This window comes from Delphinapterus leucas, chromosome X (assembly GCF_059928025.1).
Source record: "Delphinapterus leucas isolate spDelLeu-1000000601 "Yukka" chromosome X, BTC_Dleu_Yukka2, whole genome shotgun sequence".
Taxonomy (NCBI): domain Eukaryota; kingdom Metazoa; phylum Chordata; class Mammalia; order Artiodactyla; family Monodontidae; genus Delphinapterus; species Delphinapterus leucas.
In genome coordinates this window covers 84,099,052-84,124,548 of record NC_143150.1, presented here as the reverse complement: position 1 = coordinate 84,124,548, position 25,497 = coordinate 84,099,052, and the positions used below count along the sequence as shown (strand labels likewise).

Genomic DNA, 25,497 nt, shown 5'->3' with positions numbered 1-25,497 from the left:
TGGACCACCAGGGAATTCCCAACCGAACCTCTTCTTATGCTTTCTGTTGTAACTCTATTTCTCAGTGTTATCAGGATAATCTCTGTTATCCCAGACATTCCTGGGAGTCTGCCTCTTTAATCTGGGAAAGGAGCTAGTTAAGTGAAGGGACAAGTAGGAAATATGGGAAAAATAGGAGCTTAAGTTTATATGAGGGATTCAGAGGAGGAGGAATTTTTAAGCTCAGCACAGCCATTCTTGACAACTTCTCCACATCCTCCCCCTCCCCACCAACAGAATTCTACTGCTCACCTTACCTGGATGGAGTGAATCCACCCATGAAGGATGGATTACATTAGAAGTATGTCAAACAGTGAGACAAATCACAGAAGACATGTCTTAGAGGGGCAGATTGAAGCAATATGTGGACCACAAACAAGGCGTGAGTTGGGATGAGGTCTTGTAAATCGAGAAACCAAAAATATCATAGCATAGCAGAGGGAGAAAGCAGATGGCTGTCTGGCTAAATTCTGTGAGTAAAATGTGGGTACTTCTTGGTGCGTTTATTCATGCTCATCATGCTCTGAGGGTATTTTAAAGAAAGTCAGAACAAGAGAACACTGCCTACTCTTGCCCGTCATCATTCTCTGAGTTTAGGCCCATATTATCTTTCATCTAAAATTTTAAAATCATAACCATAATACCACTTGATAATGACATTGTGGATAATGATATTATGGATTGAGTACTTTAAAAATTACCAATAATTCTTTAATATCATCCAATATGCAGTTAATATTCAAATTTATCCAATTGTCTCATAAATGTCTTACCAAGATTTTTCCTTATGCTTCCATTTTGACCTCTTTAAATCCTGTCTTATTCCTTCTTTAATCTATCCTTCATTAAGGAGCTAGTTAAATATCACAGAAATAGCTCTGCCCATGTCACTCCCCTCCTCAAAACAATTATCTTTTATCTCACCCAGCCTTTCCTTGAAATTCACTTTCTCTCATATTCCAAAAATAAAGCATAGTCATATTTTGTGTAAGGGCTGCATTCCTGAACATCTCTCATAATTCAGAACTCCTACAGCTCAGTATGATCCTGATAGAGAATGGAGTCTTGCTTGTTTACTGGCTAAGTAGCACTACTATCTCCAAAGCCATCTTCAAGGCCCAGATATTGCTTGGCAACGGCAGTAAACAGTCCACAATATCCTTGACCTTTTTTTTATTAATTGAAGTATAGTTGACTTACAATATTATATTAGTTTCAGGTGTACAGCATAGTGATTCAACATTTTTACATATTATACTCCATTAGAAGTTATTACAAGATAATAGCTATAATTCCCTGTGCTATACAATATATCCTTGTTGCTTATCTATTTTATACATAGTAGTTTTTATCTCTTAATCCCCTACCCCTAATTTGTCTACTCCCCTTTGGTAGCCACTAGTTTGTTTTCTATATCTATAAATCTGTTTCTGTTTTGCATATACATTTGATAGTAGTATTATTATTATTTTTTTGGCTGTGCCATGCAGCATGCAAGATCTTATTTCCCCGACCAGCGATTGAACCTGCAATGAAAGTGCTGGGTACTAACCACTGGACAACCAGGGAATTCCCTGTATTATATATTAGATTCCTTATATAAGTGATATCATACAGTATCTTTCTGTCTGACTTATTTCACTAAGCATAATATTCTCCAGGACCATCCAAGTTGCTGCAAAAGGAAGAATTTCATTTTTTATGGCTGAGTAATATTCCATTGTGTGTATATGTGTGTGTATGTATGTGTATATATATATATACATATATATATATATATATATATATATATATATATATATATATACCACATCTTCTTTATCTATTCGTCTATTGATGGACATGGGTTGCTTCCATATTTGACTGTTATGAATAGTGCTGCTGTGAACATTGTGGTGCATGTATCTTTTTGAATTAGTGTTTTTTTTGTTGTTGTTGTTGTTTTTCCTGATGCATATCCAGGAGTGGAACTGCTGGAGCATATGATAGTTGTATTTTTAACTTTTTGAGGAATCTCCATACTGTTTTCCATAGTGGCTACACCAGTTGATATTCGCAACAGTGCAGAAGGGTTCCTTTTACTCCACATCCTCTCCAACATTTGTTATTTGTAGACTTTTTGATGATAGCCATTCTGACAGGTGTGAGGTGATATCTCTTTGTTGTTTTGATCTGCATTTCTCTGAAAATTAACAACGTTGAACATCTTTTCATATGCTTGTTGGCCATCTGTATGTCTTCTTTGGAAAATGTCTATTCATCTTCTACCCAATTTTTTTAAATTTTTTAATTTAATTTAATTTTATTTTTTTACACAGCAGGTTCTTATTAGTTATCCATTTCATACACATCAGTGAATACATGTCAATCCCAATCTCCCAATTCATCACAGCACCACCACCCCACCTGCCAATTTCCCCCCTTGGTGTCCATACATTTGTCCTCTACATCTGTGTCTCAATTTCTGCTCTGCAACACGGTTCATCTGTACCATTTTTCTAGGTTCCACATATATGCGTTAATATACGATATTTGTTTTGCTGTTTCTGACTTACTTCACTCTGTATGACAGTCTCTAGATTCATCCATGTCTCTACAAATGACCCAATTTCTTTCCTTTATATGGCTGAGTAATATTCCCTTGTATATATGTACCACAACTTCTTTATCCATTCATCTGTCGATGGGCATTTAGGTTGTTTCCATGGCCTGCCTATTGTAAATAGTGCTGCAATGAACATTGGGGTGCATGTGACTTTTTGAATTATGGTTTTCTCTGGGTATATGCCCAGAAGTGGGATTGCTGGGTTACACGAAAATTCAATTTTTAGTTCTTTAAGGAACCTTCATACAGCTCTCCATAGTGGCTGTATGAATTTACATTCCTACCAACAGTGCAAGAGGGTTCCCTTTTCTCCACACCCTCTCCAGCATTTGTTGTTTGTAGATTTTCTCATGATGCCCATTCTAGCTGGTGTGAGGTGATACCTCATTGTAGTTTTGATTTGCATTTCTCTAATAATTAGTGATGTTGAGCAGCTTGTCATGTGCTTCTTGGCCATCTGTATGTCTTCTTTGGAGAAATGTCTATTTAGGTATTCTGCCCATTTTTGGATTGGGTTCTCTGTTTTTCTTAATATTGAGCTGCATGAGCTGTTCATATATTTTGGAGATTAATCCTTTGTCTGTTGATTCATTGGCAAATATTTTCTCCCATTCTGAGGGTTATCTTTTCATCTTGTTTGTAGTTTCCTTTGCTTTGCAACAGATTTTAAGTTTCATTAGGTCCCATCTGTTTATGTTTGGTTTTATTTCCATTACTCTAGGACATAGATCAAAAAAGATCTTGCTGTGATTTATATCAAAGAGTGTTCCTCCAATGTTATCCTCTAAGAGTTTTATAGTGTCCGGTCTTACATTTAGGTCTCGAATCCATTTTCAGTTAATTTTTGTGTATGGTGTTAGGGAGTGTTCTAATATCATTCTTTTACATGTAGCTGTACAGTTTTCCTAGCATCACTTATTGAAGAGACTGCCTTTTCTCCATTGTATATCTTTAACTCCTTTGTCATAGATTAGTTGACTATAGGTGCATGGGTTTATCTCCGGGCTTTCTATCCTGTTCCATTGATCTATGTTTCTGTTTTTTTGCCAGTACCATATTGTCTTGATTACTGTAGCTTTGTAGTATAGTCTGAAGTCAGGGAGTCTGATTCCTCCAGCTCTGTTTTTTTTTCCCTCAAGACTTCTTTGGCTGTTTAGGGTCTCTTGTGTCTCCATAAATATTTTAAGGTTTTTTTGTTCTAATTCTGTAAAAAATGCCATTGGTAATTTGATAGGGATTGCATGGAATCTATAGATTGCTGTGGGTAGTATAGTCATTTTCACAATATTGATTCTTCCAATCCAAGAACATTGTATATCACTCCATCTCTTTGTATCATCTTTAATTTCTTTCATCAGTGTCATAATTTTCTGCATGCAGGTCTTTTTTCTTCCTAGGTAGGTTTATTCTTAGGTATTTTATTCTTTTTGTTGCAATGATAAATGGGAGTGTTTCCTTAATTTCTCTTTCAGATTTTTCACCATTAATGTATAGCAATGCAAGAGACTTCTGTTCATTAATTTTGTATCCTGAAACTTTACCAAATTCATTGATTACTTCTATTAGTTTTCTGGTGGCATCTTTAGGATTCTCTATGTATAGTATCATGTCATCTGCAAAGAGTGACAGTTTTACTTCTCCTTTTCCAATTTGTATTCCTTTTATTTCTTTTTCTTCTCTGATTGCCGTGGCTAGGACTTCCAAAACTATGTTGAATAATAGTGGTGAGAGTGGACATCCTTGTCTTATTCCTGAGCTTAGAGGAAATGCTTTCAGGTTTTCACCATTGAGAATGAACTTTGCTGTGGGTTTGTCGTATATGGCCTTTATTTGTAGAGGTAATTTCCCTCTATGCCCACTTTCTGGAGAGTTTTTATCATAAATGGGTGTTGAATTTTGTCAAAAGCTTTTTCTGCATCTATTGAGATAATCATATGGTTTTCCTTCTTCAGTTTGTTAATATGGTGTATCACATTGATTGATTTGTGTATATTGAAGAATCCTTGCATCCCTGGGATAAATCTCACTTGATCATGGTGTATCATCCTTTTAATGTGCTGTTGGATTCTGTTTACTAGTATTTTGTTGAGGATATTTGCATGTACATTCATCAATGATATTGGTCTGTAATTTTCTTTTTTTGTAGTATCTTTGTCTGGTTTTTGTATCAGGGTGATGGTGGCTTCATAGAATCAGTTTGGGAGTTTTCCTTCCTCTGCAACTTTTTGGATGAGTTTGAGAAGGAAGGGTGTTAGGTCTCCTCTAAGTGTTTGATAGAATTCACCTGTGAAGCCATCTGGTCCTGGAGTTTTATATTTTGGAAAATTTTTAATCACAGGTTCAATTTCATTACTTGTCATTGGTCTATTCATATTTTCTATTTCTTCCTAGTTCAGTCTTGGAAGGTTATAGCTTTCTAAGAATTTGTCCATTTGTTCCTGGTTGTCCATTTTATTAGCATAGATTTAATTGTAGTCTCTTAGGATGCTTTGTATCTCTGTGGTGTCTGTTGTAACTTCTCCTATTTTCATTTCTAATTTTATTGATTTAAAGCCTCTTCCTCTTTTTCTTGATGAGTCTGACTAATGGTTTATCAATTGGTTTATCTTCTCAAAGAACCAGCTTTTAGTTTTATTGATCTTTGATATTGTTTTCTTTGTTTCTATTTCATTTATTTCTCTCTGATCCTTATGATTTCTTTCCTTCTGCTAACTTTGCATTTTGTTTGTTCTTCTTTCTCTAGTTCCTTTAGGTTTAAGTTTAGGTTGTTTATTTGAGATGTTTCTTGAGGTAGGCTTGTATTGCTATAATGTTCCCTCTTAGAACTGCTTTTTCTGCATCCCATAGGTTTTGGATCATCGTGCTTGTGTTGCCAGTTGTCTCTAGGTATTTTTTTATTTCCTCTTTGATTTCTTCAGTGATCTCTTGGTTATTTAGTAACATATTGTTTAGACTCCATGTGTTTGTGTTTTTTATGGTTTTTTCCCCTGTAACTGATTTCTAATCTCATAGCATTGTGGTTAGAACAGATGCTTGATATGATTTCAATTTTCTTAAATTTACTGTGGTTTCATTTGTAACCCAAGATGCGATATATCCTGGAGAATGTTCTGTGTGCACTTGAGAAGAAAATGTAATCTGCTGTTTTTGGATGGAATGTCCTATTAATATCAACTAAATCTAGCGGGTCTATGTGTCATTTAAATCTTATGTTTCCTTATTAATTTTCTGTTTGGGTGATCTGTCCATTGGTGTTAGTTAGGCGTTAAAGTCACCCACTATTATTGTGTTATTGTTGATTTCCTCTTTTATAGCTGTTAGCAGTTGCCTTATGTATTGATGTGCTCCTATATTAGGTGCATATATATTTATATTTGTTATATTTTCTTGGATTGCTCCCTTGATGATTATGTAGTGTCTTTCTTTTTCTCTTGTAACATTCATTACTTTAAAGTCTATTTTGTCTGATATGAGAATTGCTTCCAGGTTTCTGTTGATATTTACATGGAATATCTTTTTCCATCCCCTCACTTTCAGTCTGTATGTGTCACTCAGTCTGAAGTGGGTCTCTGGTAGACAGTATATATATGGGTCTTGTTTTTGTAACCATTCAATGAGCCTGTGTCTTTTGGTTGGAGCATTTAATCCATTCACGTTTAAGGTAATTATTGATATGTATGTTCCTATTACCATTTTCTTAATTGTTTTGGGTTTGTTTTTATAGATCCTTTTCTTCTCTTGTCTTTCCCACTTAGAGAAGTTCCTTTAACATTTGCTGTAGAGATGGTTTGGTGGTGCTGAATTCTCTTAGTTTTTGCTTGTCTGTAAAGCTTTTGATTTCTCCATCAAATCTGAATGAGGTCCTTGCCAGGTAGAGTAATCTTGGTTGTAGGTTCTTCCCTTTCATCACTTTAAGTATGTCATGCCATTCCCTCTGGCTTGGAGAGTTTCCTCTGAGAAATCAGCTGTTAACCTTATGGGAATTCCCTTGTATGTTAACATTATGGGAGTTCCCTTGTATGTTATTTGTCATTTTTCCCTTTCTGCTTTCAATAATTTTTCTTTGTCTTTAATTTTTGCCAATTTGATTACTATGTGTCTCAGCTTGTTTCTCCTTGGGTTTAACCTGTATGGGCCTCTGTGCACTTCCTGGACTTGGGTGCCTATTTCCTTCCCACATTAGGGAAGTTTTTGACTATAATCTCTTCAAATATTTTCTCAGTTCCTTCTCTCTCTCTTCTCCTTCTGGGATCCCTATAATGCAAATGCTGTTGCATTTTATATTGTCCCAGAAGTCTCTTAGGCTGTCTTCATTTCTTTTCATTCTTTATTCTTTATTCTGTTCCTCAGCCGTGAATTCCACCATTCTCTCTTCCACGTCAATTATCCGTTCTTCTGCCTCAGTTATCCTGCTATTGATTCCTTCTAGTGTATTTTTCATTTCAGTTATTGCATTTTTCATCTCTGTTTGTTCTTTAATTCTTCTAGTTCTTTGTTAAACATTTCTTGCGTCTTGTCTATCTTTGCCTCCATTCTTTTTCCACAGTCCTGGATCATCTTCTCTATCATTATTCTGAATTCTTTTTCTGGAAGGTTGCCTATCTCTACTTCATTGAGTTGTTTTTCTGGGGTTTTATATTGTTTCTTCATCTGGTACATAGTCCTCTGCCTTTTCATTTTGTCTATCTTCCTGTGAATGTGGGTTTTGTTCCACGGGCTGTAGGACTGTAGTTCTTTTTGCTTCCACTGTCTGCTCTCTGGTGGGTGAGGCTATCTAAGAGGCTTGTGCAAATTTCCTGATGGAAGGGGCTGGTGGTGGGTAGAGCTGTCTGTTGCTCTGGTAGGCAGAGCTCAGTAAAACGTTATTCTACTTGTCTGCTGATGGGTGGGGCTAGATTCCCTCCCTGTTGGTTGTTTGGCCTGAGGCGACCAAACACTGGAGCCTACCCGGACTCTTTGTTGGGGCTAATGGCGGACCCTGTGAGGGCTCACACCAAGGAGTATTTCCCAGAACTTCTGCTGCCAGTGTCCTTGTCCTCATGGTGAGACACAGCCACCCCCTGCCTCTAGCACCAACAGGCAGGTCTGGTTCTCTCTCCCATGGCATCACTGCTCCCTTGTTTGGGTCACAATGCACACACCACCCTGTGTGTGCCCTCCAAAAGTGGAGTCTCTCTTTCCCCCAGTCCTGTCAAAGTTCTGCAATCAAATCCCACTAGCCTTCAAAGTCTGATTCTCTAGGAAGTCCTCCTCCTCTTGCCAGACCCCCAGGTTGGGAAGCCTGACATGGGCTCAGAACCTCCATTCCAGTGGGTGGACTTCTGTGGTATAAATGTTCTCTGGTTTGTTAGTCACCCATCAAGCAACTATTGGATTTGATTTTATTGTGATTGTGCCCCTCCTACTGTCTCACTGGGGCTTCTCCTTTGTCTTTGGATGTGGGATATCTTTTTTGGTGAGTTCCAATGTCTTCCTGTTGGTGACTGTTCCCATCTACCCATTTTTAAATTGGGGATATCCTTGATCTTTGAATTCATTCAACTCAGAAAAATTGTAATTAGGTTGAGGTTTTATGTTATTTTATATATTACCTATAAAGTGATCATTTAATTAGTATTTATTTTTTGGCCACGCTGCATGTGGGATCTTAGTTCCCTGACCAGGAATCAAACCTGTGCCCCCTGCATTGGAAGCACAGAGTCTTAACCACTGGACCACCAGGGAAGTCCCTTAACTGGTATTTTTAAATTTAAAAGTTGCACAGATATATTTTTCATTTAATAAAACTGACTGTACTTCATCATTATTACCTAAGCATATTGTCTGTTGGTATGTCTCTGTAGATGGAAATTTTCTTTTACCCTTTCTCTTCTTACAGAACTTCTATTAATTCTCTAAGACTCATCTGAAATATCACTTCCTCCTTGAAACCTTTCCTGATCTTCTAGACAGAATGAATCATTCCCTTTTCTTTTTCTAAAATACCTTGCTTGCATATCTACTGCATCACTTATTATGGTATGACTTATAAGCTACTCATATTATTCTATCATTGTAGTTGGTATGTTAGTATGTACTTCGTGGCTATACCTTATTCATTTGTGCCCTCACTGGGCTTAACACAGTACTAATAGTGGGTACTCAGATGTGTTGATTCTAATTAATCTTGCAGAATTATTGTAAAGTTTAAATGAAACAATTTGTATTAATTGCCTTATACAGTGCCTGATGCTGGTACTCAATAAAGTTTCCCTCTTTTTTCCTCTTTACTCTTGTTTTACTTTTTCCTCTTGCCTCATTTTTCTCAACTCCCTGTATATTCTGTCCATGACAACAGAATAGAGATTTCTTTCTTTCATTGCTCCCATCTCTCTTCTTCAGGGTACTAACACTCACTGTTTGCACCTCTCATTTGTTTATGTATTTATTTTAGGTCACTGGCCCTGTTAAAATTAGAGATTCCCTTAAGGCAGCAGACAGAGGTAATATGACATCTCCACCACTCCTGGATGCCAACCCCATGGAGAACCCAGCACTGTTAAATGACATCAAGATTGAGCCCCCAGAAGAACTTCTGGCTAATGATTTCAACCTGCCCCAGGTGGAACCAGTTGACCTCTCCTTTCACAAGCCAAAGTCTCCTCTTCAGCCTGCCAGTATGCTGCAAGCTCCAATACGTCCTCCCAAGCCACAGTCTGCTTCCCAGACACTTGTAGTATCCACTTCAACATCAGACACAGGCACTTCAGCAAACATCCCTACTGTTCTGACCCCAGGCTCTATCCTGGCCTCCTCTCAGGGCACTGGTGGTCAGCAGATCTTACATGTGATTCACAGCATGCCCTCAGTCAATCTGCCAAATAAGATGGGTAGCCTGAAGGCCATCCCAGTGATGGTGCAGTCACTGCCCATGGTGTATACTACTTTGCCTGCAGATGGGAGCTCTGCAGCCATTACAGTCCCACTCATTGGAGGAGATGGCAAAAATGCTGGATCAGGTGAGCATCAATCTGCCCCTTTGCTGGACTTTACCTTCCTTCATCTATTCCCTTTTTGAATATTGTATCTCCTATTTCTTTTCCAATTATTCTTGCATACAGCTTTAAGAGCAATTTTTCATAAATACTGTTTTTATCATGTCTCTTCAATGCTTACAAATGTACAAAGAATATTTTTCATTTAGCCCATGTTTCTCAAACTGGGGTATACATATCTTTGAGTGAAATACTATGTATCTTCCTGGAACCTCTATATTATTTGACAGTAAGTAATTAAAACATTTTATATTTTTAAAATATGATTTTATTAAAGAGAAAATATAATATTTGAATAATATTTTAAAACATGACCTTCAAAAATAGTTTTAAACTACTAAAGCAACTACACTGGGACTTTCCAGGAGGATGTGTTTAGTCTTCTATGCCATTAAGAATGCTTTGGTAGAAAAGTTGAGAATGTTTCTAGCCCTACAAACATAGCCAGCCTTATCTCCCAGCCTCTCCCAGCACTGTACCTTTTCTCTTCCCTACAGGTAAAATAGTCTTCTTTGAAATTTTGCCATCTTTCCTGTGTTCCACCTCATTTAGCATCTATCACCTTCCACGTTATTTTTTACATGTCTGTATCACAAGTGTATGGGCATTCTTCCCAATTGAATTGTAAATTTCTCGAGGACAAGACTCCATCTTATTTTTCTTTGTGCATCTCCAGAGAGGACAGTGGTAGATAGTAGTTGTCTTGTAAAAAATAATGTGATGAACAAACTTGAAAATTTTTCCAGGAGAGAGTTCATATGCTGTAATCTTACCTTTTATTTATTTTTAAAATAAGTTCAGAATTCAGAAAGGTATGTTTATCTCCCTTTCACCACTATCCCCCAGCCACCCAGTTCCCCTCCTAGAGACATATCTAGTTTGTAATGGAGAATGATGGAAGAAAATTATATGGCTTCTTGAAGTGGTTCAAGATATTTACCTTCACCACATCTGTAGAATTACAAGCAGTTTTGGATGTTCAGTTTTAGGAAGGATGTTGGGAAATTGGAGTATAATCAGAGGAGAAAGATTAAGATGGTGAGAGGACTAAAACCCATGTCAGAAAGGAGATGATAAATGTTTAGCATGAATTAAAAAGACCAAAGGGGAGATATGCGGGTGGAAATGACTAGGAACCAGATTTCAGCTCAGTGTAAAAAAAAACTTTCTAAGAGTTTTCTACCTTTGAAATTCAATGTCTTGTGATCTTTCCATCACTAAATGTAGGAGAATGACATACTAAGCATCAAGCTGCTGAGACTCCGCTGTGTTCTTTTGAATAAAAATGCCGTTATCGATTAGTGGTTAGTTGTGGTAATGATAAGTATTCATAACAATCTTGTTTTTGAGATCCCCTGAGGGGTTTATTTAAAATACAATTATAAATTTTCATATAGGGAGAGAGCCAAACAAAACAGGAGATGGGAAAATAAAATTCTTTGTGTGAGAATTTACTGATATCAAGGCAGTGGTAACACCAAGGGATGGTTTGATGGGCTTTGAATTCCCCCCCATCATAATATCCATCAGTCCATCAGAACCATTTTTGTTTTGTTTTGTTTTTTGTTTTTTTTGCGGTATGCAGGCCCCACTGTTGTGGCCTCTCCCGTTGCAGAACACAGACTCCGGACACGCAGGCTCAGCGGCCATGGCTCACGGGCCCAGCCGCTCTGCGGCATGTGGGATCTTCCCGGACCGTGGCACGAACCCGCGTCCCCTGCATCAGCAGGCGGACTCTCAACCACTGCGCCACCAGGGAAGCCCCATCAGAACCATTTTAAATAAATGGAATAAATTGTAAGGTGTTCAATGTAGTTTCAAGCTAAGACCATTAGCACAGTGGTCTCCAAATGGTATGCTTACACCTTCGTGGGGGGCAAAGGGGGTATTGCACAAAGTATTTGGAGCACAAAAAGAAAGCATCAAAACTTCTATTTGTATTGTCTCACCCTTTACATGATATTTTGTTTATTTTTCATAATGTACACAAAATTTTAGGATGCTAGTACATTTATATCATAAACACACAACATACGCATGCAGAGACACAGACACAGATATATGCTTAAAACGTTTTAGTGAATGATACACAATGTATGGAGGTGACTGCTCTAGCCAAATACTCCCCATCCCCAACTTTATTGCCACGTTTAAGTTTCTTCTATATAGAAATTTTGAAGCTTTCACTAGATCTAGGTGTCTGACCATGTAACTGAGTTTTGTTAGGCGTCAGGAACACCATTGGTTGACAATAAAGATTTAAGGGCTTCTGCCAACATAGGTGGAAGGGAAGGACATTAACATGTATCAAGCACCTGCTAGACATGCATTATGTGTCTCATCTCAATGACTCGTTTCCATTAAGGAACACAAAAGCCAAAGGGGATGTTCTCATCTCTAACATGAGCCTAGGCATTGATCTGAGGACAGCCAGGGAACTATTTAGAGTTTGATTCAACAAATACAAATTGAACCTGACTTTTCAACAGACACTGTCTTGGGTCCTGGAGATAGGGAGTTGAATCATACCCAGACCTTATCCTAGAGAAACCCACTATCTTATCTTGCTCACTATCCTAGAGAAGCTCATTCTAGTGACAATGCTCCACACTACCCTCAAAGGAATTTCTTTATCCTGCTCTGCTAAAATTTTAAATGCTCTTCTTTTCCTTCCATACAAATATACTTCTTCCATCTTTGCTTTTTCTTTATTTCTCTATCTTGCTGCTACTTTTCATTGTGGGCCAAACTGGGAATCCTGAAAATGATTAGAGGTTCATATATTTGTAGCCCACACTGCTCCTTTTCTTTGCTTTTAGTTAAAGTTGACCCCACCTCCATGTCTCCACTGGAGATCCCAAGTGACAGTGAGGAGAGTGCAATTGAGAGTGGATCCTCAGCTTTACAGGGTATTCAGGTACAAGAGTAAGTACTTTTATCTTTACTTCAGGTCTGTCTCTGTGTATATATGTGTGTGTCTGTGGTAAAAGTGGAACAAATTCTCAGGCACAATAGTAAGAATTCGAGGACAACAAAATATAAGTAAACTGCCTTTTCAGCGAAGGTATGAGCTTGTATGCACACATGTGCATGGACATGGATGTTATGACACAGTAATGTTTTAATTGTAGATCATCAATTTTTACCCTTGGAAAATATACAAATTTCCTATAAAGTACAGTTGCATTCTGTTTCTCTCTGTAAGTTTAAAGCAAACTTATCATTGGCTTGTGTTTTAGCAACCACGTTGGATGAAAAATACATTTCTTTAAACCTAAGAATGAAGCTTATTAGAGTGAAATGCTCATATTGCTTGGGAACAGAAACCACCCAAAGAAACATTACCACCTTCTGGGACCTGCATTTACTGAGCAGAATGGCTTAGTTGAGGGAATTGCTTGAGCTATTTCAATTATTGGGGGGGGCTGGTATTAAATTTGCATAAATTAAATGCATGTATGAGGTGATCCCATTATATGTAAGTCCATTTATTTAGCCTCCACTTTAAAATCACTATTTGGCCTTATCTCTCTTTCTTTGCTCAGGCCAGCAGCAATGAGCCAAATGCAGGGAGAAGAGTCCCTTGACTTGAAGAGAAGACGGATTCACCAGTGTGACTTTGCGGGATGCAGCAAAGTGTACACCAAAAGCTCTCACCTGAAGGCCCACCGAAGAATCCATACAGGTCTGCCCACCTCCACTCTACCCCCAACACACACACACACACACACACACACACACACACACACACACACACACACACAGTCTCTGAGAGACAGGAAGAGAAGAAAGTCTTGAAACAAAGGTTGATCTAGTTATACTCATGGGCACAGGTTCCATTCATGGCTTTTACCCCTATGTCTTGTTTCTACTCTATGGTAGCTTTCATGAAACCAGCCTAAGAAAACACTAAACCTGGTGTCTTCTGAATAGTTATCATTCCCATTGAGCACCTGTAGGTCTTTCTAATTGGGAAGTCATAACATTTATAAGAAGATTAAGGCAGATAAGACTCCCTCCCTTACTACCAGAGCCCCACAAGTTTTACTGAGTATTGAAAAGTACAGTGAAATTAAAGCAGGCTTTTGGAGCTCAGCATCATTTACCAACCTATAACATATCTTTGTTCTCATTAGAAATGAAAGGTGGACATTAGAAAGAATAAGTAAAGCAGACCTGGGGGCTGAGGGGGGTGCTGAGGGAGTGAGCAAATTGCCCCATCTGAAGGAGAACTATCACTCAACTCCAAATAAGTATTACCAAATCTCCCAAATTAAAACGAATCATGATTTTTTTTTTTTTTTTGTGGTACGTGGGCCTCTCAATGTTGTGGTCTCTCCCGTTGTGGAGCACAGGCTCTGGACGCGCAGGGTCAGCGGCCATGGCTCATGGGCCCAGCCGCTCCGTGACACGTGGGATCTTCCCGGACCGGGGCACGAACCCGCGTCCCCTGCATCGGCAGGCGGACTCTCAACCACTGCACCACCAGGGAAGCCCAAGAATCATGATTTTTATGTGAAACATCCTAGATTTTGAATGTTGTCATGTAATTAAACAAATTTTATAACACCATAGATTCAAAGAAACCTGCCTATGGGCCAGAAATAGCTTTTTAGTCATCAGTTTGTACCCTCTCCTTGAAGACTTCTCATCCCCAATCATCTCCAGCTCAGAAGTGAGATTTGGACACCCTGGACTAGGAAGGGGGCCTCTTTTCTTGTAAACATATACTGTATTAGAGTTTGTATAGAACCCAACCTTGGTATGCAACCTGGGTATACTTTTTTCTATTACTGGTATTCCACAGGTTCTTTGGAACTGAGACAGCTGAAGAAATGCCTGCTTTATTGCACTCTAAAGATTGGGGTTCATTGAGAGGGGTTCCAGAGAGTGATATCCTTGTCTCTGGTAGATATTCTCAGCAGAAAGCCATGAGGCTCTAGCTTATCTGGATACCACCTCTAGTATGCAATGCAGCCCTTCATCTCCTTTGAGCTTACAATCATGCAAAGCAGAAAGTACAGATACAACAATTTCCATTTAACATACAGTTAAGCCCCAGTTTTTAATAACAGCATCACCCATTCACTCAGGCTCAAAATTAATGATTGATTCTTAACATTCTCTGTGCCCCCAGTTATGTGTTTCTAAACTTCTATTATTTCTTTCTTCAAATAGCTCATTTATTGAGGATGTAAACATAATAGCCAAGAGCATACACTGTGAAAGTACACTGCCTGAATTTGACATCCCAGCCTATCACTCATTAGCTGAAAGTTACTTCACCTTTCTTTGCCTCAGTTTCTTTATCTGGGAATATTAATAGCTTAAACACTTAGAATACTGTCTGACATATAGTAAACTCTCAATATATGTGAGCTATTATTTGTATCCTTTCAATTCCAGTCTCACTTCCACACAGTTAGGCTTTTTGTCTTAATTTATTCTTTTTCTCCTCCAACTTTATAGTTGAAAATTAAAATTGTGCATATTTAAGATGTAAAAATGGGTGATTTGATGTGTATACATTCTGAAATATTCATCACAAACAAACTGATTATCCCGTCCATCACCTCACAAAGTTACCTTGTGTGTATGTGTGTGTGTCTCATGAGAACACCTAAGATACACCCTCTTAGCAAATTTCAAGTATACAATATTGTTAACTACAGTCACATTGTTGTACATTAGACTTCTAGGACTTATTTATCTTGCAGAACTGAAATTTGTACCCACCATTCCTCTTCCCGTTGGTAACCACTAGTTTATTCTCTATATCTGTGATTCTCTTTCTGTTTTGTTATATTTATTCATTTGTTTTCTTCTTTTAGATTCTACATGTAAGTGAAAACTTATACTTGTCTTTCTCTGTCTGACTTATTTCACTAAGCATAATACTGTCCAGGTCCATCCACTTTGTTTCATATGGCAAGATTTTAATTTTTTTATGGCTGAGTAATATTCCACTGTGTGTGTGTGTTTGTGTGTGTGTGGTGTGTGTGTGTGTGTACCACATCTTTTTTATTGACGTATAGTTGATTTACAATATTATATCATTTTCAGGTATAAAGCATAGTGATTTAGTATTTTTGCAGATTATACTCCATTATAAATTATTACAAGATAAAGGCTATAATTTCCTGTGCTATACAATATATCCTTGTTGCTTATCTATTTTATACATAGTAGTTTATATCTCTTCATCTCATTCTCCTAATTTACCCCTTCCCCGCTTCCCTTTCTGCTTTGGTAGCCACAAGTTTGTGTTCTACACGTGTGAGTCTGTTTCTATTTTGCATATACACTCATTTATATTATTTTTAGATTCCATATGTAAGTGATATCATAAAATATTTGTCTTTCTCTGTTTGACTTATTTCACTAAACATAATACTCTTTAGGGCCGTCCAAGCTGCTGCAAATGGCAGAATTTCATTCTTTTTTATGCCTAGTAATATTCCATTGAGTATATATATACACTTCTCTATCCATTCTTCTGTGGATGGACACTTAAGTTGCTTCCATATTTTGGTTATTGTAAATAATGCTGCTATGAACGTTGGGGTGCTATTCCAACGTTGAAAATACTAGTCTTTTCAAACTAGCATTTTCATTTTCTTCAGATATATACCCAGAAGTGGAATTGCTTGGATCATATGGTAGTTCTATTTATGTTTTTTGAGAAACCTCCATATTGTTTTCCATAATGGTTACACCAATTTACATTCCCACCAAAAGTGTACTAGGGTTTCTTTTTCTCCACATTTTATCCAACATTTGTTATTTGCAGACATTTTGATATTAGCCATTCTGAAGGGTGTGAGGTGATACCTCTTTGTGGTTTTGATTTGCATTTCCCTGATGTTTAGTGATGTTGAGCATTTTTTTCATGTGCCTGTTGGCCATGTATATGTCTTTAGAAAAATGTGTCTGCAGGTCTTCTACCCATTTTTTCATTAGGTTCTTCTTTTTTTATATGAAGTTTTCATTATATATATATATATATATATATATATATATATGATTTTACACCTTATTGGACATACTGTTTGAAGATATTTTCTCCCATTCAGTAGGTTGCCTTTTCATTTTGTAGATGGTTTCCTTGGCTGTGCAAAAGCTGCTACGTTTAATTAGGTCCCATCTATTTATTTTTGTTTTGTTTCCTTTGCCTGGGGAGACAGATCCAAAAAAAATATTGCTACAAATTGTGTCAAAGAGTGTCCCCCATAGGCTTTCTTCTAGACATTTTATGGTTTATGGTATTAAATTTAGGTCTTTAATATATTTTGATTTTATTTTTTATATGGTGTTAGAAAATGCTTTATCTCATTCTTTTATATGTAGCTGTCCAGTTTTCCCAGCACCACTTACTGAAAAGACTGTCTTTTCCTCATTGTACATTTTTGTGCCTTTTGTCATGGATTAATTGGCTATATGTATATGGGTTAATTTCTGGGCTCTCTGTTCTGTTCCACTGATATATGTGTCTGTTTTTGTGCCAGTACCAATCTGTTTGGATTACTGTAGCTTTGTAGTATAGTCTAAAGTCAGGGAGCATGACACTTCAGTTTTGTTCTTTTTTTCTGATGATTGCTTTTGCTATTCAGGGTCTTTTGTGGTTCCATATAAATTTTAGGATTACTAGTTCTAGATCGGTGAAAAATGTCATGGGTATTTGGATAGGGATTGCATTAAATCTGTAGATTGTTTTGGGTGGTATGGACATTTTAACAATATTAATTCTTCAAATCCAAGAACATGGAATATATTTCCATTTTTGTATTATTTTCAAATTTCTTTATCAATGTTTTATAGTTTTAGAGTATAGGTCTTTCATCTCCTTGGTTAAGTTTATTCCTAGGTATTTTATTCTTTTTGATGTGATTGTAAATGGGATGGTTTCCTTAATTTATATTTCTTCTAGTTTATTATTAGTATATAGAAAATCTACAGATTTCTGTATATTAATCTTGTATCCTGTAACTTTACTGAAATCATTTATCAGTTCTAATAGCTTTTTGGTATAAACCTCAGGTTTTCTATGTCATCTGCAAATAGTGACAGTTTTACTTCCTCCCTTCCAATTTGGATGCCTTTTACTTCTTTTTCTTGTTTAACTTCTCTAACATGAATTTCCAATACTATGTTGAGCAAAAGTGGCAATAATGGGCATCCTAGTCTTGTTCTTTGTATTAGAGCAGGGGTCCCCACCCCCGGGCCACTGACTGGTACTTGTCTGTGGCCTGTTAGGAACCAAACTGCACAGCAGGAGGCGAGCAGTGGGCAAGCGAGTGAAGCTTCATCTGTATTTACAGCTGCTCCCCATCACTTGCATTACTGCCTGAGCTCCTTCTCCTGTCACATCAGTGGTGGCCTTAGAGTCTCATAAGAGCACGAACCCTACTGTGAACTGTGCATACAAGGGATCTAGGTTGCACACTCCTTATGAGAATCTAATGCCTGATGATCTGAGGTAGAGCTGAGGAAATGATGCTAGTGCTGGGGAGTGGCTGCAAATACAGATTATCCTTAGCAGAATGGTTTGACTGCACAGAGACCATAATAAATCAATTGCTTGCAGACTCATATCAAAACCCTATCAATGAGTGGCAAGTGAAAACAAGCTCAGGGCTCCTACTGATTCTGCATTATGGTGAGCTGTATAATTATTTCATTATATATTACAATGTTATAATAATAGAAATAAAGTGCACAATAAATGTAATGCACTTGAATCATCCCGAAACCATCTCCGCCACCCCAGTCCATGGAAAAGTTGTCTTCCATGAAACTGGTCCCTGGTGCCAAAAAGGTTGGGGACCACTCTATTAGAGAAAAAGCTTTCATCTTTTCATCATTGAGTATGATGTTAACTGTAGGCTTGCCTTTATTATGGTGAGGTATATTCCCTCTATGCTCACTTTTTGAGAGTTTTTATTATAAACATGCTGAATTTTGTCAAGCACTTCTTCAGTGCTTATTGAGATTATCTCATGATTTTTATTCTTCTTTTTGTTAATCTGTTTTGATTGATTTGCAAATATTGAACCATTCTTGCAACCCTGGAATAAGTCCCACTTAACCATAGATCCTTTTTATGTACTGTTGGATTCCGTTTGCTAATATTTTGTTCAGGATTTTTACATCTATATTCATCAGAGATATTGGTGCATAATTTTGATTTTATAGTTTCTTTTTCTGGTTTTGGTATCAGGGTAATGGTGGCCTCGTATAATGAATTTGAGAATACTCCATCCTCTATAATTTCTTTGTATGGTTTGAGAAGAATAGGTATTAACTCTTCTTTATTTTTTAAAAATTTATTTTACTTATTTTATTGTTGGCTGCATTGGGTCTTCATTGATTGCATGAGGGCTTTCTCTAATTGCAGCAAGCAGGAGCTACTCTTCGTTGTGGTGCACGGGCTTCTCATTGCAGTGGCTTCTCTTGTTGCAGAGCATGGGCTCTAGGCACATGGGCTTCAGTAGTTGCAGCACATGGGCTTAGGAGTTGTGGCTCGCAGGCTCTAGAGTGCAGGCTGAGTAGTTGTGATGCATGGGCTTAGTTGCTCTGTGGCATGTGGGATCTTCCCGGACCAGGGTTCGAACCTATGCCCCCTATGTTGGCAGGCAGATTCTTAACCACTGCACCACCAGGGAAACTCTAACTCTTCTTTAAGTGTTTGGTAGAATTTCCCTTTGAATTCAACAGACCTTGAAATTTTGTTTGCTGGGAAATTTTTTTGTTTTTTTGGTAACAAATTTAATTTCACTACTAGTGATCATTCTGACTAGGTTGTCTATTGCTTTCTAGTTCAGTTTTGGAAGGTTGTATGTTTCTAGAAATTTGTCCATTTCTTCTAGGTTTTCCATTTTGTTGACATATAACTATTGACAGTTTTCTCTTTTAATTTTTTTATCTCTGTGTAATTCATTGTTATTTCCTCCTCTTTCATTTGTTTTCTTTATTTGTATCCTCTCTCTTTTCTTTTTGATGAGCCTGCATAAAGATTGATCAATTTTGTTTATCTTCTCAAAAAAACTAGGTCTTAGTTTCATTGACCATTTCTATTGTTTTGTTTTTGTTTGATCTCCATGTTATTTATTTCCTCGCTGATCTTTATGATTTCCTTTCTTCTGCTGACTTTGGGCTTTCTTTGTTCATCTTTTTCTAATTCTTTTAGATGGAAGTTTAGATTGTTTTTTTGAGATTTTTCTTGTTTCTTCTGGTAGGCCTGTATTGACAAAACTTCCCTCTTAGAACTGCTTTTGCTGCATCCCATAGATTTTGGAAACTTGTGTTTCCATTTTCATCTACCTGGAGGTATTTTCTGATTTCCTCCTTGATTTCTTCATTGAACCATTGGTTTTTGTAGAAGCCTGTTGTTTGGTCTCCATGTGTTCGTGCTTTTCCCATTTTTCTTCTTGTAATTGATTTCTAGTTTTATACCATTGTTGTTGGGAAAAAGTACATGATATTATTTCTATCCTCTTAAATTTATTGAGGCTTCTTTTGTGGCCTAGCATGTGATCTATCCTGGAGAATGTTCCATGTGCACTTGAAAAAAATGTATATTTTGCTGTTTTGTGATCAAATGTCCTATAGATATCTATTAAGTCCAACTGGACTATTGTGTCATTTAAGACCACTGTTGCCTTATTGATTTTCTGTACAAATGGTCTGTCAATTGCTATAAGTAGAGTGTTAAAGTCCCCTACTATTATTGAATTATTGTCATTTTGTTTTATGTATTTAGGTGCTCCCATATTGGGTTCTTATATGTTAACAAAATATCATCTTCTTGTATTGATTCCTTTATCATTATATAATGCCTTTGTTTGTCTTTGGTTATGGCCTTTGTTTTAAAGTCTATTTTATCTTTGAGTATTGTTACCTCTACTTTCATATTTATTTCATTTGTATGAAATATCTTTTTCCAACCCCTCAGTTTCCTTCTGTGTGTGTGTTTAACTCTGAAGTGAGTCTCTTGTAAGTAACATACACATGGGTCTTGTTTTGGTATTCAGTCACCATATTTTTTATTGGAGCATTTAGTCCATTGACATCTGAAGTAATTATTGATAGGTATGTACTTATTCCCATCTTATTATTTGTTTTCTGATTGTTTTTGTAGTTCTTCTCTGTTCATTTCTTCTTCTGTTTTTCTTCCCTTGTGGTTTGATGATTTTTTTAAAAGTAGTATTATTGTATTCCCTTATTTTTATTTTTTGGGTCTCTACATAGGTTTCTGATTTGTGGTTAGCATGGGGGTCATATATGTTGATCTATAACTATATCTACTCTTTTAAACTCATAGTCGTTTAAGTTCAAACACATTCTAAAAAATCCGCATTTTTTTACTTCCCTCCCCAATGTTTTGGTTTTTTTGACATCATATTTTACATCTTCATGTTTATCTCTTAACTGTTTATGTAGTTATAGTTGCTTTTATAATATGTTGTCTTTTTAATCTTTGTACTGGCTTACTTAATTGGTTGATCTTCAATTCTTACTATATATTTGCCTTTCCTGGTGGGATTTTCCCTTTACCATAGATTCTTACTTCTTTTCCACTTAGAGAAGACCCTTTAACATTTCTTTTATGGTAGGTTTAGTATTGATGAACTCTTTTAGTTTTTTCTTGTCTGAGAAGTTCTTTATCTCTCTGATTCTGAATGATAATCTTGCTGGGTAGAGTATCATAGGTTGCAGGGTTTTTTTTCCCTTTCAACCCTTTGAATATATTATACCATTTTCTTCTTGCCTACAAAGTTTCTGCAGAGAAATTAGCTGATAGTCTTATGGATGTTCCCTTGTATATGACTTTGTTTTTCTATTGATTCCTGTATAATTCTGTCTTTAACTTTTGTTATTTGTAAAAATATGGTATGTCTTGGTGTAGATCTGTTTGGGTTAATCTAGTTTGGTACCCTCTGTGCTTCCTGTACTTGTATATCTGTTTCCATCTTTAAGTTTGGGAAGTTTTCAGCCATAATTTACTCAAATACATCTTCAATCCCCTTCTCTCTCTCTTCTTCTGAGACCCCTATAATGTGAACGTTGGTATGCTTAATGTTATCCCAGATATCTTATACTGCTTTTATTTTTAAATTTGCTTTTCTTTTTGCTGTTCTGATTGGGTGATTTCCAGTATTCTACCTTCCATATCACTTATGTGTTCTTATGCATCACTTAATTTGCTATTCATTCCTTCTAGTGTGTTTTTTATTTCACTTATTTAATTCTTCATTTCTTAATGGGGCTTTTTAAATGTTTTCTACTTGTTAAAATTTTTACTGTGTTCATCTATAGTCTTCCCAAATTTACTTAACATTTTTGTTACCAATGCTTTGAATTCTTTATTTGTCAAATTGTTTATTTCTGTTTCATTATTCATTTTCTGCAGGTATATTCTCTTGCTCTTTTGATTGAGAGCAGTTCCTCTGCCTTTTCATTTTGCTTAAATTTCTCTGTCTCTATTAATTTAGGTGAAACAGTTACCTATTACTTTCTTGAAGGGGTGTTCTTATGTGGGAGTGCCCTGTACAGAATGTGTGTGCCCAACGCCTTTGCTTGGAGAGCTGGATTTGATGTGGATACAAGTCATTTCTTTCCCCAGGGTGTGCTGGCAGCTATCACTTTGGTGGGGCTGGAGATGGAGAAGCTAGAGATGGAGCTGGGTGTGAGGTGGAACTTCCCCTCTTCTCAGTAGCCATCATGGCCCTATCAGAGGTGGGGTCTAATCCCATGTTGCTGGAGCAGAAACCCTGAGGGTCAGGCCTGAGCTGTCTCTGTTTAAGTGTGTGTTTTCCCTTCTCGCAGGATTGGGGTCCTTGCCCCAGAGTGGCAGAGTGCTGAAGCAATGTGACTCTATGCAAGCTCTAGACTCATGTCAGCTACAGACAGAGAATGAAGCTATCTCCATTTTACTGCCTGTGGAGGCACCCACAATTGTTTTCCTTGCTTGGCTCAGACACAGCATTGGATGGAAGTCCCTTTTGTCCCTCACAGCTGATTTAGTCCCTAGCTTCTGCTGCACCCACTCAGTTGTGGAATCATAATGCAGGGCAGGTGGGAGCCCTGTGGGGATTCTCAGCATATACAGGGCATGAGGTGTGGTAGAGTGGCCACTGTCAGAGTTTTGGGCTACATCTGATGCACTGCTTGAGTAAGCACTAACAATAGCTACCACCACTCTACCCAGGCTCTCCTCTGGGAATCAGTATCCTCTGCATTCTACAGCCAAGTCTTCTTCCTGGTCATGGCAACCCTAGATCCAGTGTGGCACTGTGGCAAGAAGTGAGCAGGCCAAAGCATTTGCTGGGCTCAGGCTGGGATGCATGCAGAGAAGGCCATGGAAATCTGGCAATCATTAGATCAGTCTTCTCTCCATCCTGCCTCAGAGGCAAGCCAACATACACACGTGCTTATCACTAGTGAAGTCCAGGCTTCCCACAGCCCTCCTGTTAGTCCAATCATTCCTCCAACCAACCAAGTGAGCTCATCTCCCCCGCTCAGGGGTCCAGGACTTGGGTGCCCAATCTGTGGCTCTCATGGCTCATTTCCAAGGGCTGGTGTCTGCCTGTGCATTCTCCCCTTCCTTCTGAGGCCCCTCCCAGGGGCACAGATCCTGACCCAATCACTTTTCTTTCCTTCCTACCACATTACATGTGGATCTTTCTAACAGCCTTGGTTGTATACGAGTCTTTCTGCCAGTTTTCAGCTAGCTTTCTGTGTGACTTGTTCCATGTATAGTTGAATTTTTGCTGTGTTCATGGGGAAGATGAGCTCGATGTCCTCTTACTCCTCCACCTTGATCAATCCCCCTCTTGCTGCATTTAGAATTCTCTCTTTGTGTTTAATTTTTGCCATTTTCATTATGAAATGTCTTGGTATGGGTCTCTTTGCATTCATCTTGTTTAGGACTCTCTGTGCTTTCTGCACCTGGATATCTGTTTCCTTCTTCACATTTGGGAAGTTTTCAGCTGCAATTTCATCAACTTCATTTTTGACACTTTCTCTCTCTTTTCCCCTTCTGGAATCCCTATAATGTGAATGTTAGAACATTTGATATTGTCTCAAAGGTCCCTTAAACTACCTTAATTTTTTAAATTGTTTTTCTTTTTGCTGTCCTGATTGGGTGATATCCATTATTCTACCTTGCAGATCACTTATGCATTTTTCTGTATCACCTAGTCTTCTGTTATTTTTTTCTAGTGAATTTTTAATTTCAGTTATTATATTCTTCAGTCCTGACTGTTTTTTAAAATATTTTCTAGTTTCTAGTGAAATTCTAAAGTGTTCAACTGTTCTTTTTGCAAGTTCTTTTAGCATTTTATTAGTAATGCTTTGAACACTACTTCTGATAATTTATTATTATAATTTTTTAAATAAAGCAGTGTGTACATGTCAATCCCAAACTCCTTAAATATCCCTCCCTGCTACCTTTCCCCCTTGACAACCAAAAATTCATTCTCTAAATCTGTGAGTCTGTTCCTGTTTTGTAAATAAGTTCATTTGTATCATTTTTTTTATTCTGCATATAAGTGATGTAATATAATATTTGTCTTTCTCTGACTTACTTCACTTAGTGTGATAATCTCCAGGTCTATCCATGTTGCTACATTATTTTATTATTTTTAATGGCTGAGTAATATTCCATTGCATATATGTACCACATCTTCTTTATCCAGTCCTCTTTTGAAAGACATTTAGGTTGCTTCCATGTCATGGCTATTGTAAATACTGCTTCAATGAATATTGGGGTGCATGTATCTTTTTGAATTATGGTATTCTCTGGGTATATGTCCAGGAGTGGGATTGCTGGGTCATATGGTAGTTTTATTTTTAGTTTTTTTTTTTTTCGGTACGCGGGCCTCTCACTGTTGTGGCCTCTCCCGCTGTGGAGCACAGGCTCCGGACGCACAGGCTCAGAGGCCATGGCTCACGGGCCCAGCCGCTCCATGGCACGCGGGATCCTCCCGGACCGGGGCATGAACCCGCGTCCCCTGCATCGGCAGGCGGACTCCCAACCACTGCGCCACCAGGGAAGCCCTATTTTTAGTTTTTTAAGGAATCTCCGTACTGTTCTCATAGTGGCTGTACCAATTTACATTCCCACCAACAGTGTAGGAGGCTTATATTTTCTCCACATCTTCTCCAGCATTTATTGTTTGTAGATTTTTTGATGATGGCCATTCTGAATGGTGTGAGTTGATACCTCATTATAGTTTTGATTTGCATTTCTCTAATAATTACTGATGTTGAGCATCTTTTTTAATGGGCATTTTGGCCATTTGTATGTCTTCTTTAGAGAAATGTCTATTTAGATCTTCTGCCCATTTTTTGTTTGGGTTATTTGTTTTTTTGATATTGAACTCTATGACCTGTTTGTATATTTTGGAGATTAATCTCTTGTCAGTTGTTTCATTTGCAAAATTTTTCTCCCATTCTGTGGGTTGTCTTTTTGTTTTTTTTTTTTTTAAGTTTCCTTTGCTATGCAAAAGTTTTATGTTAAATTAGATCCCATTTGTTTATTTTTCTTTTTATTTTCATTACTCTAAGAGGTAGATGAAAAAAGGTCATACAGCAATTTATCTCAAAGAGTGTTCTGCCTATGTTTTCCTCTAAGACTTTTATAGTGTCCAGCCTTTCATTCAGGTATTTAATCCATTTTGAGTTTATTATTCTGTATGGTGTTATGGAGTGTTCTAATTTCATTCTTTTACATGTAGCTGTCCAGTTTTCCCAGCACCATTTATTGAAGAGACTGTCTTTTCTTCATTGTTTTTTCTTGCCTCCTTTGTTATAGGTTAG

At 37.4% G+C, this 25,497-nt stretch overlaps 1 protein-coding gene across 2 annotated transcripts in view; it reads left to right on the top strand.

Moving 5' to 3' along the window:
• Positions 1 to 25,497, top strand: part of KLF8 (KLF transcription factor 8) — a 71,288-nt gene that overhangs the window by 26,102 nt on the left and 19,689 nt on the right. For both annotated transcript variants that reach the window (XM_089904480.1, XM_022563592.2), the window contains exons 2-4: positions 9,078 to 9,642; positions 12,498 to 12,603; positions 13,224 to 13,363. In XM_089904480.1, the coding sequence (XP_089760606.1) occupies positions 9,078 to 9,642; positions 12,498 to 12,603; positions 13,224 to 13,363 (811 nt within the window). The remainder of the gene's footprint in view (positions 1 to 9,077; positions 9,643 to 12,497; positions 12,604 to 13,223; positions 13,364 to 25,497) is intronic.